This window comes from Acomys russatus, chromosome 16 (assembly GCF_903995435.1).
Source record: "Acomys russatus chromosome 16, mAcoRus1.1, whole genome shotgun sequence".
In the NCBI taxonomy this organism is placed as follows: Eukaryota; Metazoa; Chordata; class Mammalia; order Rodentia; family Muridae; genus Acomys; species Acomys russatus.
Genome location: NC_067152.1, coordinates 10,221,048 through 10,234,784, shown reverse-complemented (window position 1 = coordinate 10,234,784; position 13,737 = coordinate 10,221,048). Strand labels below are relative to the sequence as shown.

The 13,737-nt window shown below is 43.3% G+C and overlaps 1 protein-coding gene across 3 annotated transcripts in view; it reads right to left on the bottom strand.

The window, feature by feature from the left end:
• Positions 1–13,737, bottom strand: part of Ap2b1 (adaptor related protein complex 2 subunit beta 1) — a 109,376-nt gene that overhangs the window by 38,794 nt on the left and 56,845 nt on the right. For 2 of the 3 annotated variants that reach the window (XM_051158143.1, XM_051158144.1), the window contains exons 15-16: positions 2,649–2,690; positions 1,707–1,853 (exon numbers count right to left, since the gene is read on the bottom strand). In XM_051158143.1, the coding sequence (XP_051014100.1) occupies positions 1,707–1,853; positions 2,649–2,690 (189 nt within the window). The remainder of the gene's footprint in view (positions 1–1,706; positions 1,854–2,648; positions 2,691–13,737) is intronic. The other variant, XM_051158145.1, reaches the window with a different exon arrangement.

Below are 13,737 nucleotides of genomic sequence, written 5' to 3'. Positions count from 1 at the left end.
AATCTAGTGACTACAGCCATTCAAGAGAATGTGATGATGATGGCATTTTCAAAGGACACGACAGGCAGCTGTGCGCCCAGTCTTTCCTTTCTGTTTTGAGAGCATACAAAGACAGTTAACAGTAGACAGCCAGTGCACACTCCTACAGCAGGGTCTCTCGTGAAGAGCTAGACGGGGAAAGAAAGAAATGAGATGCTGGTCCTCAGAAAGACAAGCCTACGCTCAGATCGGCTGGCTCATCTGAACCCCTCTCAAGAGCTTAGTAAATGAAATGTCACTCACAGAGCTTTCTATCTTAAAGCCATATCTGAATGACGTCAAACAAGTCTGCGACGGGCTGGGTCCTAAGACACAGCTAAGTAAGAGCTCTAAAGAGGAGCACTGAAGCTGGACACCGTGGCTGGAGCTGGCAGAATGACACTAATAGGTTGGCATATGTTGTGCTTGTAAAAAGCGGACTCTGGGAGTGAGGGCAGCTGTGTCTCAGACTCAAGCATTTCTATCTTAAGTGTCCCCCAAAACTCCCTGCCCTAGGTCAGCCTGACCTCCTACCTCTCTAACAGGAAAAGAACAGCAACCATCTAAGGGTAGTTTAAACACTGCATCTTTGAGAACAGACAGGAGGTAAACTGTTTCCAACAGAGGTTGCTATTGTCTCTCCCATGGAACAGAAGTACCTGCTTTGAGAACCAGAAGCCAGAAACTCATCCAGAGAAAACCCTCTGCTTGCCTGGAGCTCTCTCAGTCAGGAAGTCCAGTCTCAGGGTTGCGGTCGAGTCCACTGTTGTAAGCACCTGCTCTCCCAATTGGGCTACTCCGGTTGTTTCTGTCTTGTCTTTTCTTTGGGATTGTATTTGTTTTGGGTTTTGGTTTTTCAAGACAGGGTTTCTCTGTGTAGCCTTCCTTGGCTGTCCTAGTCTCACTCTGTAGACTAGGCTGGCCTCAAACTCAGATATCCATCTGCCTCTGCCTCCCAAGTGCTGGGATTACAGGCATGCGCCACCACGCCCAGCTTTACTCCAGTTGTTTCTACTGCGTTATTAAGTGCCTGACCTGATGATCTTTGCTGTCTGCTGCTCCTATCTGTTCTTTCACTTCTGCCTGCTCCATACTTAATGAGTTCACGCATTTGAAACCACAAGCATGGCTATCACAGATCACTCTCTGTATAGAACAGTAGCACACTGCTCTAATTCTAGCACCAAGGAGGCTGGTGCAAAAGACCATGAGTTTGAGCACAGGCTACAAAAAAAGAGGTATACGAAACCTATGAAAATCAAAATTGAAAGACTGTGCTCTAGAATCCTTATATGGTCCCAATGAAGAAGGGGAAATGAACAGAAGTTTAACAACAACAACAAAAAACCAAAAAGCCACTTTTCTCTACTGTGTGTGTCTCTTGCCAGTGTACTATAAAATGATGTACCAGGTTTTTATTAGATGTACTTTAATGCTGACAAATCAGATGTCTCTAAACATGAGGCTCAAGACAATAAATATCAAGTATTTAATAGGTCCAATTTTAAGTCCAAATGTTTAAGGAGGGTGCAAACAGTGCTCCCTATGGCTGAGCTTGCAGCCCCCTTGTGTCTTCCTCATAGGTCCCCCAGGACAAGAGCTATACCTCTGTGTTAGTGGAAGTAACACTTGTTAGAAGTAATCTGGGTTTTGTCCACTGAGAAAGCATTGCTCAGCTAACTACTCACCGCCTTAGGAGCCACGTATCCGCCAGGTGCCATGCCTATCCCGGTGGAGAGCTCAAACAGGTCGTTCAGACCGCTGCTGACCACAGCAGGAGTAGGTGAAGGAGCGAAGGTTGCGGGCACTGATGACGGGATGAAGGACTGTCCTACCTTTGGGGAGAAAGGGGAAAGAGATGAGAAAGAATAGATTAATTGTCCTTACAATGTTGCTTTAACAGTGATGCAAAATCAATTGGAAAACACTGAAGTTACAGAACTCGTAAGAATCAAATCGGCATATTATCTCGATTTTTCACAACTGTTAAACATACACATGCTTTAGAAGCTTCGTCAAGACACAGGTAGGATGCAAGAACACACTGATCAAGATTTTGTCTTGTTTGTTTCCAATTTTAGCTTCCACGATTCTGTGCAAAAGGCCTACAGGTACCCTAACAAAAGAAGAGTTTGTGTCTATAGACCGAGGGAGAGGCATCCAACTTAAACAGTTCCATGTCCACTTGGGTTTGGCCATGCCTAGTTCTTTGGGTGTTAATATCTATCAGGAAGCTCTCCTGAGGGAGATGATATTCACACCCATAGGAACTCAACTGTGAGGAAAGCGTCTCCACCAGTCCAGCAAACTCTCTCAAGTTCTTTCTGGAGACCAGGGCATAAAGGCATTCTGTCGTCAAGATGGGAGGTTCCATTTCCTTCAGCTCTTTAATGTCAGAAGCACACAGATCTCTATAGGCACCATAGCATCAATCCCTGAAGATGTCCCTAGAACACACGTGGTATGTGACCCCAAGCTTTCTAATGACCCTGTACTCTCTACCCTCATAAACTGCTACTGAGCTTATGGCGTGCAGTGCTGGAGAGCAGCTGCGGCTCTGATAATGTGTATGAAGGAAAGCGTCAAACAGGGCAGAGCTTCCCATGGTGAAAAAAACAGATGGCACTTACTGCCGGACTTCCTCCAATGCCCCCGCCAAGGTCACTGCCAAGCTGAAAGAGAGAAAGGAGAGAGAGGAGAGAGAGGTAGAGTTCATTTAGCTAATACTAGATGCCCACATAGATTCTGTCAATTGCTCTACCAAGTCATTGGAAATACATGCCATTTGACTTGTCTCCCAAAGCCTAAGGGATTCTAGATCGCCAAGAACCATGTTCAGGGGGACCAAGCAGTGCTAGTGAAAGGGCGTGCGAGGTCAGCAAAAACTTGGAAAATGGAGCTGGTACATCATAGGGATACTTCAGATCCAATTTTTCTACACCAATTCATTGTCACAAATCCGAACAAGATTTAGTGTTTATATACTCTAAGAAGCTCTATGCCCAAGCACCATTATATTTCTTTTACAAAGAAATTTAAGGCGGGGGAGAAAAATCAAAGGAAGACTAAAAATGCTTCAACCTACAACACCGGCTGGCTGCCTTGCTGAGATGATAAGACCCAAACGAGTGTTAAGCTGCAACTTAAAGTTTCAGAAGTTACCGGTGGAACATCAACAGTTTTCAGGTGAGCGCACTCCTTGAGGAAAACAGTTGGTACAGAAAGACAGGTGTGCATCGCTCCATGCCTCCCACAGACAGCACCTCTAAGGAGAGAGGCTGTGATTTATTTGGAGCTCACAGTTTAAGGGAGGCAAAGTAGAGAATTAGACTAATTGGTTAGCTGACAGGAAAACAGTTCTGCAGGCTCTTAGTCGTCTTTCTTTCCCTGACAGCTTTATAACACAGCTAGCTCACCCTGAAGGTAGTCTTATCTTCCATGACAAGAACAATGAAGGAAAACTGGAGCTGTTTAGCTGGGCGCGCGTGGGCGCGCGCACACACACACACACACACACACACACACACACACACACAGTACTATTAAGAAAGCTAAAACTTCTTGGTTGGGTGATATTGCAGTCCTGTATTTGTTTCCGCCCTAGCTCTCACCGTATCTACAACCTCCTTACTCTAAAAACAGACCAAAAGTCTGTAAGTCCTCCGTTACTTTTTATTTAGTGGTAATAATTTAGAAGTCATGTTTGGGTGATAGTAAAAACAAAATTATGCTGCATCTTTATTATTTGGGAATAATGATTTATGAACTAATATATATGTATATATATATGTAAATATATATATATATATATATATATATATATATATATATATATTTGCCAAAATCTAAAATTCAATTTATACTCAGAAACAGTGAGCCCTATGACAAAATTTTGTTTCATTTAAGATAGAAAATTAATCCTAGCAAGCGCTTTAGCCAAGCCAACATTTCTAGAATGTGGTTCTCAAAGATACCTATCCAAATAAAGGTCACTGCAACCGTGGAGTTGGGTAGCTGAAAGTGCCAAAGCCAACCCAAGAAACTGCACACCTCCTGTCCTGATTCTAGAATGACACATATCTGCAGCATGATGTCTGAGAACCAGGGCACTTTTTATTCAGACAAATATAGAACATTCCTGCATGCAAGGCATGAAAAGATGCCAAGCAACGAAGGGACCACAGATTAATGAGGGCAGGCATTACAAGCTGGCGGGAGATCAAAACAGCATGCAAACGCGTGGAGATAACTAACAGAAGAGAGAATTCTGAAGGAACAGCCTCCCTCGGCCTGGAGGGCAATGATGAAAAGACCATAGGCATGGTAACATGGAATTCAAAACAGAGCGCAAAGGGGAAGGGTCGTCTCTCATCACAGAGGCTGAAGACACACGTTAAAGTGTGATCAGGAAGGAGTGCGTCAATTAGACAGAATCACAGAGCAGATAGGTGTTTTGTTTTTTAAAGTTGAACAAAAAAGCTTGCAGAGGCAATAACATAGCTTGCAAACATCTTTTAATTTTCCTTTTAAAACTCTGGTGGTAAAACAAAACAAAACAAAAAACCCTGGTGGTTTCTGAGAGTAACAATCAAACTTCTAAATAGTACTATTACCTACCTTAGCTATGTGCTTGTAACCATGACGACTTTCAACCTTAGTACAAAATGGAATGAACCAGCTGCGTGTGCGCATGGGTTTTAAAAGTGGCTACTGCCAGTCTCATCCTCAGAGACAATGACTGACTTTTCTAAGGTGTTATCTGGGCATTTTGAAATAATTTCTCTAGTTCATTCTAATGTATATACAGGCAGGGTTGAAAACACTACAGTAGAGAACTATTTGGAGTCAGCCAAGATTCTCCTATTAAAAAATGATTTTAGAGCTGACTTTTATATAAAATATGAGGTCAGAATGTGAGCAGGAGAAACCCTTTCTAAGAAAGGAAAGGAAAGCCAAGTGCAAACCCCCAGAAGGGGCTCTCCAAACCATCCTGTCTGTCCTAATGCTCATGTGGTTTGACTGTCTAACAGGCTTGCCCCTCCATTCCCCAAAGAATCCCCTCTCTGGTCAGGTTTGCAACCCAAGCTTGAAAGCTAGAAATTATTTATTTATTTATAAAACTTTTGTTTTGTTTTTCAAGACAGGGTTTCTCTGTGTAGCCTTGGGTGTCCTGGACTCGCTTTGTAGACCAGGCTGGTCTGAAACTCACAGCGAGCTGCCTGCCTCTGCCTCCCAAGTGCTGGGATTAAAGGTGTGCACCACCACATCTGGCTGAAAGCTAGAATTTTTTTTTTTTATCAAACTAGTTGGCATACGGGCATACGTTTAGAAGGAAAAACACACACACACACACATATATATAAAAAGAAGTAATAGTTTTTACCAAATATTCAACAGAAAACACAGAGAAGGGGTAGCTGTTGGTGATACTTAGGCTAAAGGAACCAAAACCTGCTGTGGTTTGGATCTGAAATGGCCCTCGTGGACTCATATGTTTGCACATTTAGACCCTGGCTAGTGGTGTTGAGAGGGTTGGAAACTAGACCACTGGCTGCTAGAGCAGGCCTTGAGGATTATACCTAGCCATTTCCAGTTCTGCTTTCTGCTTCCTAATCTATCAAGATGTGTGATCCCCTACCACACACTCCAGCTGCCATGAACTCTCTGTGTTTTCCCTGCCATGATGGACTAAACAGGTATTTGATACATCAGTGATGACAAAACTAACACGAACCCAATTTATAGATCTTGTTTTGAGGTAGGGTTTCACTATGAGGCCTCTGGCTGGCTTGGATCTCACTCACTCTGTAGACTAGGCTGGCCTGCCTGCCTCTGCCTCCTAAGTGCTGGAAAGATGTGCACCACCATGCCTAAGCCATTTTAGTTCTTCCCTGCCCCCTTAGATTTTTATTTTCATCTTTGAATATTATGAGAATATTAGATCTAAACATAATATTTTCCCATACTACTGACCAGTTTTACTTGAAGCCCCAGAGGAAACAATCTTGGAGATTGCAGAGATGGCTCATTCGTTAAGAGCACTGAGTGGTCTTCCAGAGAACAAGGGTTCAAGTCCCAGCACCTACATGGTGGCTCACAACTGTCTATAACTCTAGTCCTAGGGGATCTGGCACACTCTTCCAAGCATGCATACGGTGTACAGACATACATGCAGGCAAAATATCCATGCACACAAAACCAAATAAATTTAAAAATGTTAAAGAAAAAGGAAAAACAAGCCTCAGGCTCCTGTTTTATATTACTAACAATTCATCTAGAATCAAAAACACATAATTCATCTAGAACCTGACACACATAAAACCCAAGGGATGAGACACACAGTCAGAACTACAAAGGTTAACTTAATTGTGCTATAGCCAGCATAAAGGAAAAGAACAAGCCCAATGTTTCCTAACTAGCAAAACTAGATTGTAGCTTATTCAGACTTTATTTTGAATCTGTCCTCTTGACCTCAAGATTCCAAGGGAGGTCATACTCTTCTTTGAGAATATAGTAAGGGGGGCTGGAGAGCTGGCTCAGAGGTTAAGAGCACTGTCTGCTCTTCCAGAGGTCCTGAGTTCAATTCCCAGCAACCACATGGTGGCTCACAACTACCTATAATGTGATCCGATGCCCTCTTCTGTCATGCAGGCAGACCACTGTATAAATAAATCAAGAGAGAGACAGAAACGAGAGGGAGAGAGAGAGAGAGAGAGAGAGAGAGAGAGAGAGAGAGAAATGGCAAGGTGGTAGCAAAATGTTAGGTGAGGGAGTGACTAGCAGAGAGAGATCAGCAAGGATGGAAGCAACTCGATACATGGTCTTATCTCCACCACACTGACAAGCAAGAAAAATCCTCAAAAAAGTTATTACACATCAGTCCTAACGAGACATTACTTATCTCCTGTTCAATGGCTAGAATGAGATTTATCAAGTAGGGAGTATTCTGAGAGCTTACACTTATCAAATCAATCACAGTAGGATCTATAAAAGTCAAGCTTCTGTTATCCAGTGACTTTGGAAGCCAAGAGTGAAAAGAACGCATGTCCCTGCCTGAAGTGTCTAAACACTTCCAACTGTTCACATCTTATACCCCGTTATTTCCAGGATTGTCTTACTAAGGGTAATTTTTCTCCATGAAGAAAATAACATCAACTACAGGACAAATAAATCAGAATACAAGAGGGAAGGAAGGAGAGGTGTCAACTTCAGAGGGGGAGGGGAATGGTTTTTGTTTTGAGATAGGGCCTTGCTATATATCCTAAAATGGCCTTAGTCTCCTACATCCTGGGACCATAGACATGAGCCAGCATAAATGGCTATGGAAAAGAATATTTCAAATGGTGAAAACTGAGGGCGTTTCTAAAGGTGTTTAGCTGGTACTTCCAATGTGTAGTGCAATTCCCCACTCCCCAATTTAAACCACAGGACGTGTTGCCATTAAGTGGTCCTACAAACAGAACTAACATTTGGCTATTGTCACAGAGTGGCCATTCCAGCACATCTAAAGTAGTGTTTAATAAGAGCCCTGGTATTAATGCTGGATTACACAGTAATAGGTCACTGTAGAACTAATCCAGGAGCTGGACAGAAAGCAGGGATCCCATGATGGCCACTGTAATGTATAAGCTGAGCGGACTTAGGCACACTGCATGAGCTCTGCAGTAGAAGCAGGCAAGGCCCATGTAAGCTCCAGATGCGCTCAAATGTCAGTTCAGCTTGAATGGCCTCAAAGTATAAAAGAGCAACACAGAACTTCAGCAACACTGAAGATGGAAATTCTATTAAACAAGTCTGCTCAGCTCTAAGGAAAAGAACAGCTTAACAAAGAATATTAACAGAGACGGCCGCTGACTTAAAGTACTAGTGGCTAGCCTAGGCTAGACCTCTTGTGGCCAATGCAGACTACGTTCACCTGTTTCTAAAACCATAAAGCTGGGTAGGTACCCGAAGGTATTTTCTTAGCCACAGGAGCAGACCTTAAGCTCAGCATTTCTACATGTCTGCCTAGATATGGCTCTTTGATGCAATGCTTTCTAGAAATCATCGAAGAGGAGTGACTCCAAGGAATGCTCCAACCCATACAGCTTGCCAATAGCTCTGTTCCCCAGGAGTCTAGAACTATGTAGAACAAGACAGTGATTCCATCACAAAGAAACCTGTGAGGGGAACATATGGGTTTCAGCTGCTGGGTGGAAAACAGAGCTTTCAAAGGTATGCAGAGAAGCATCGTAAGCCATAGTCAGTCAAACACAAGATTTCTGTGAGCACGTCATCAGTCAAGAAACAAACCGATTGCTGAGAACACATCGACTCATCTCAGCTTCCTCAAAGGGGAAAGCTGGGAGCTCCCTGGTAGAAAATTTAAAAGTCCCCCTCAAAGCCCACTATAGGACTCACAAGCCAGACAGAAGCTGTGTGTTGCACAGAGCAAGTTCACACGAGAAGCTGCATGCTGCCCCACTGTTCTCTGCATTGCTGCCCCTACACAGGAGCTCACCTCTTTCCCCTCCACTGGAGGAGAAGCTTGTAAGAACTGGCTTGCTTACAACTTTACTCTTACTACCTGGAGTAAAGCCTGCTGCATCGTAAGCATTCATATGTATTTATTAAGTGAATCAGTGCTCTAGTGACCATGCAAGCCTAGCTACTGGCAATATTTCTTAGGAGTCAATTTTGAAATGAATCATTTTATTGGAGAAAATAATCACCAAAAGGACAGAAGCCAATGAATTGTCTACTAACTGGCCCAGAGCACACGGCCGACATCAACAGAGCCAGCACATGAGAAAAGAACCAACCCGGGGGAAATGAGCTCTCCAGGCCCAATGCCTTGTTTTGTTTGTGTTTGTTTTTGAGACAGTGTGGATATGTAGATGAGGATGGCCAGTTACTTGCTATTGTAGCCCAGGCTACCTCAAACCAATGACAGCCCCCCCACCTCAGCCTCGCCTAGCTTACACACCCAGCATCTGTGTGATCTGGGGAGTAGAAGAGTGCCTGTGTGTCAGTAGCTGCTCTACTTTACCCTGAGTCACAGGAAGTAGATAGAAGGTGGGATTTTGCTGAAATGCCTGAAGGAGAATAAGAGGAGCAGTCTGACGGAAGGGCCAGTGAGCTTAGCCATCTTTTCTCTTCACAGATGAATATAGTTCTCCAATTCTCCAACGCTCATGCACTTCCTAACAACACGTTAGCCCGCACACACATGTCCACGGCATAAGAGGTACATCGCAGAGACATCCAGGAGAAGTCAGCCTATGTTTGTCTTAAAACAGTCAAGCAATTTCTATTTTGTATTCCAACATGTCAGTCTGCTCTGCGCTTTCATTAATCACCATTAAGCAAGACTAACATTGAAAGTAACAAGTCTGCCATGTTTATCTTGTCTTGGGTACTCCATAGGACATCCATCTAAGTGAGGTGAAACTGACTCTAGAACACAAATTTTGAACCATGTGGCTGAATACAGGATCATGAAAAATTAGGAAACAGTAAAAGGGTTTCTGGACACACCATGACCAGAAATGAAATCAAAATCAAGTGTGTAATGAGTCACTGCTCACCATATTGTATTGTGTGACCTCATTGCACTTTTGGTTCTGAAAACAATACCTGAACTTTGCACTGCCATGGGGTCACATCCTTCACAGCCAACAATACTGCTCAAAGCACTTGGCTGAGATAAATATTACTGTTTCATATGAATTGAACAAAGCTTCCTGTTCTTATTGAAACACCAGAGCCTAATTATGAAAAACAAAAACTTTTAATAGTTTCCCACATGGTTCTTTACCACAAAAGTATCAAATTAGTGTGTCTCTGTACTGTGTTTGAATGTCTGATTTTTAGAATTGCTGCTCTGAGTTGTGGCACTGAGTTGTATTTAAAAAAAAAAAAGAAATCATTCAAGTGGGGCATCTGTAATCCTAGCACTAAGGGAGGCAGAGGCAGAGGTAGGCGGATCTCTGTGAGTTCAAGGCCAGCCTGGTCTACAAAGTGAGCCCAGGACATCCAAGCTACACAGAGAAACCCTGTCTTGAAAACAAACAAACAAAATCATCCACTGAATTTTAGTTGGAATTAGGACAGAATTCCCAACAATGGTGTGGCCCTAATTACACTTCTGCCATTTTTGTACTACGTACTTATGAGAAAACAGCACTGTGAGCATTGACAACTATAACATATAATCATTAATTCTGAAAAGTGTTAACTGAAGTATCAAATATTCAACTAAGTAAATTTTATGTAAAAATAAACTATTCATTTCATTAGCATGCAAGTTTACTTCGATCATTAAGGAACAATGCAACTGGAGCTGGAGAGGAGTCAGCAGTGAAGAGCACGTGCTGCTCCTCCAGAGGATGCAGGTTTGCATCCCAGTACCTGTCCGTCTCTAACTCCAGTTCCAGGGGTCCTTCTGGCCTCTGTAGGTACCATGTGCGTACCACAGTACACTTACATGCACACACAACAATCATACATATAAAACATAAAATAAATATTTTTAAATGCTGAAATTATATGTATATCAAGTAATTATTTTAAAATAAATTTATGGATGAGTGTGGTGGCGCCCTCCTTTAATCCCAGCACTCGGGAGGCAAAAGCAAGTGGATCTCTGTGAGTTCAAGGCCAGCCTAGCATACAAAATGAGTCCAGGACAGCCAAGGCTACACAGAGAAGGCCCTGTGTCCAAAAACCAAAAGTTAATTGTTTATTGTCAGAAAATGTTTGAATTGTACATTTATTTTTTGTGGGTATATATTGAGGGTAGCATAAAATTTCTTGGGTGAAAGAGGATCTTGAGTGGAAACCGTTTAAGCTCTGTTCATTACGAACAAACCTGAGCAATCACAGGATGGTGATAAATATTGAGGATTAGAAATTCTACAAGGCCTAGCACAGGATTAACGGTAAACAACTAGAAATTTTCTTCTAAATTGCCTGCTATAGTTTGGGTAAGTATCGCCAAAAAGTCCACCTGTTAAATGTCTGTTAAAGGCTGTGGTGGAAGGAGAAGCAACAGAAGCTCAAAGGGTGACCCTTGAGAAGCATTTTGGTCACTGAGAGGGTCTTTTGTCTTGTGGGTTTTTTTTTTTTTTTTTTTTGGTTTGTTTGTTTGTTTGTTTTGAGACAAGGTTTCTCTGTGTAACAGCTCTGGCTGTCCTGGATCCACACTCTGCAGACCAGGCTGGCCACGAACTCACAGTGGTCCGCCTGCCTCTGCCTCCCAAATGCTGGGATTAAAGGCATTGCGCCACCACGCCCAGCTGTGAGGGTCTTTAATAGCCTGGGCCCTGTAACCCTCCTCATGCTTTGCTTCCCAGCCACAAAGTGAGTAGGTTTGGTCCACCATGCACCACGAAGTCCTGTGCCACCTCACTACCGGCCCTGTCTGAGTGGTCCCAATCTGACGCTGGAGTGCTGGGGGATTCCCGCAGAAGGGCTGGTTCTCAGTCTACATTGGAATCTTGAGGAAGGAGGATTTAATACCAACAGGATGGATGACCTTGCCAGCGAGTGTGAGGGTGAGCAGACAAAGAACACTTTCTTTCTTCCATTTCCCCTGTTTTACCTGGGCTACCACCAGGTGACGGGGCAGACTTAGGGTGAGTCTTCCGGCCTTAAATAATCAGATTAAGAACGCCTTCACTGGCATGCCCAGCAGATTGGATTTTTTAGTTAATTCCAGATTAGTCAAATTGACAATCAAGATTAGCTATCTGCAGGCCCGAAAGCAACAGGAATAAGTATTTATGATCTGAAGCCACCAAAACTGTGAGCCAAAATGAACCCTTTCTCTTCATAGGTTGATTATCTGGGGTTTTGCTTACAGTGACAAAGGTCACTAGCAAAGTGAGGCCAGCCTTAATTAAATCTCTGCATTGACAAAAAGGACTCTCAGAAGCCATCCTCAAAAACATTAATGGGCACAATGAAGTAAGAACTTACAAAGACCTCGCCACACAATAAACTTAAACCCAGATCTTAAGTCACTGCAAAGGAGAAATGACAGTGCAAAACTAGAATTCATGCAGAATTTCCTGTGGGCTCAGCACTCAAAACGTTAATAAAATGGCACATGATGAACAAACACGGGGTAAGAAAAACTGCAGGGGACGGCGTGGGAGGCTTCGACAGCACACTCGAGGACTTGGAAAAACACAGCTTCTCCTAGCTGCTACTCTGGCTCCAGCAGGGCTGAATAATTTTCTGGTATGAAGTCCTTCCTCAGCATAAAGGGCACTTGGAATAATGTCTTTGTAATTTTTGGTACCCAAAAGCACCATTTAAACAGAATAACACAGCATTTTGGGCGAACAAACGACCAATTTAGCTAAGGCTTCTGTTGAGAGATTTAAAGCAAAGGCAACAAATAACTGCGACTCGGTAGCTGCTTCCACAATCTTCTGGGTACCAGACTCTTGCATTATACTGTAACACACAGGCCAGAGTTACACACGTGACCCTCAGGTCATCTCATACACTACATCAAACCAGGAGTAAAATCATACCTAACCCAGAACAGGCAGTTTTATAGACTGATTATGAATGCCAATAACACATGCCCAGGTAACTGCCCGTGTAAGCCTACCACTGGACTGAATGCCATCCGGCTTCATATGTCCAGCCGATGGAGCATTTAGTTACATTTTACTCAAGTCTCCACATCAAGCTGACAGCTGAGTTTACAGTAACAGAAGCGAGACATTATCTGTAGAGCGCAGGCAAAGGGGGAAGAATGCTGAAGGGGCGACGAGAGAAGCTGGGCATTCCTTGTGGTTCAGGTTTTGAAATAGAAAGGCATGGTGCATGCACATCTGCATCCCAGCGCCACCCCAGCCTACTCCACTCCAAGGATCTCAGATACAGAGTCAGCATCGCTAATACAAGAAAGCCGTTCTCAGGCATGATTACTGTTTCCTAACATGACAGTGTGGGGAAGAGGTCGCTGAATTGCAAACTTTCTCAAGTATGGCAATGAAAGAAGGTAAAAAGGCAAACTGGACAACAAGGAGAACTGGTAGAAGACCACTGATAGTAACTGCTAGTGAGTGTAAACATCTACACAAGTGAACCGCTGAAGCTGGGCACACTGCTGTGTACCTGTGGGCCCAGCATGTTGGAGGCTGAGGACAAAAGGGATAGAGTGAGATCTTGACCAAAAAAAGCACACATATATATAAAATGACCTCAATTTTTTTTCAGTCTCCAACATATGTATATCTGGTCAAATTTAACTTCTAACCAAGAGAGACTGAATTGCCTAAAATCAGAATAGAAGCCAGGTGGTAGTGGCGCATTACTTTTGATCTCAGAGCTCGGGAGGCAGATGCAGGGGGGATAGCCTGGTCTACAGAGCAAGTTCCAGGACAGAGAAATCCTGTTTCCCCCTCTGTCCCCTGGCCCCTGCCCCCAAGAGTAAAAAAAAAAAAAAGGAAAGGTAAGCTCAGAAATGTCTAGGTTTGGGCTTTTTGTTTGTTTGGCTTTTTTGTTTTTGTATTTGTTTGGTTTTTTTGAGACAGAGTTTCTTTGAGTAGCCTTGGCTGTCCTGGAACTCACTCGGTAGACCAGACTGGCCTCAAATTCTCAAAGATCTGCCTGCCTCTATCTCCTGAGAACAAAGATTAAAGGGGTGCACCACCACTGCCCAGCTGAGATATCTAGTTTTTAAATTTTTTATTTAATATTTACTAGTGTGCATTAGTGTGC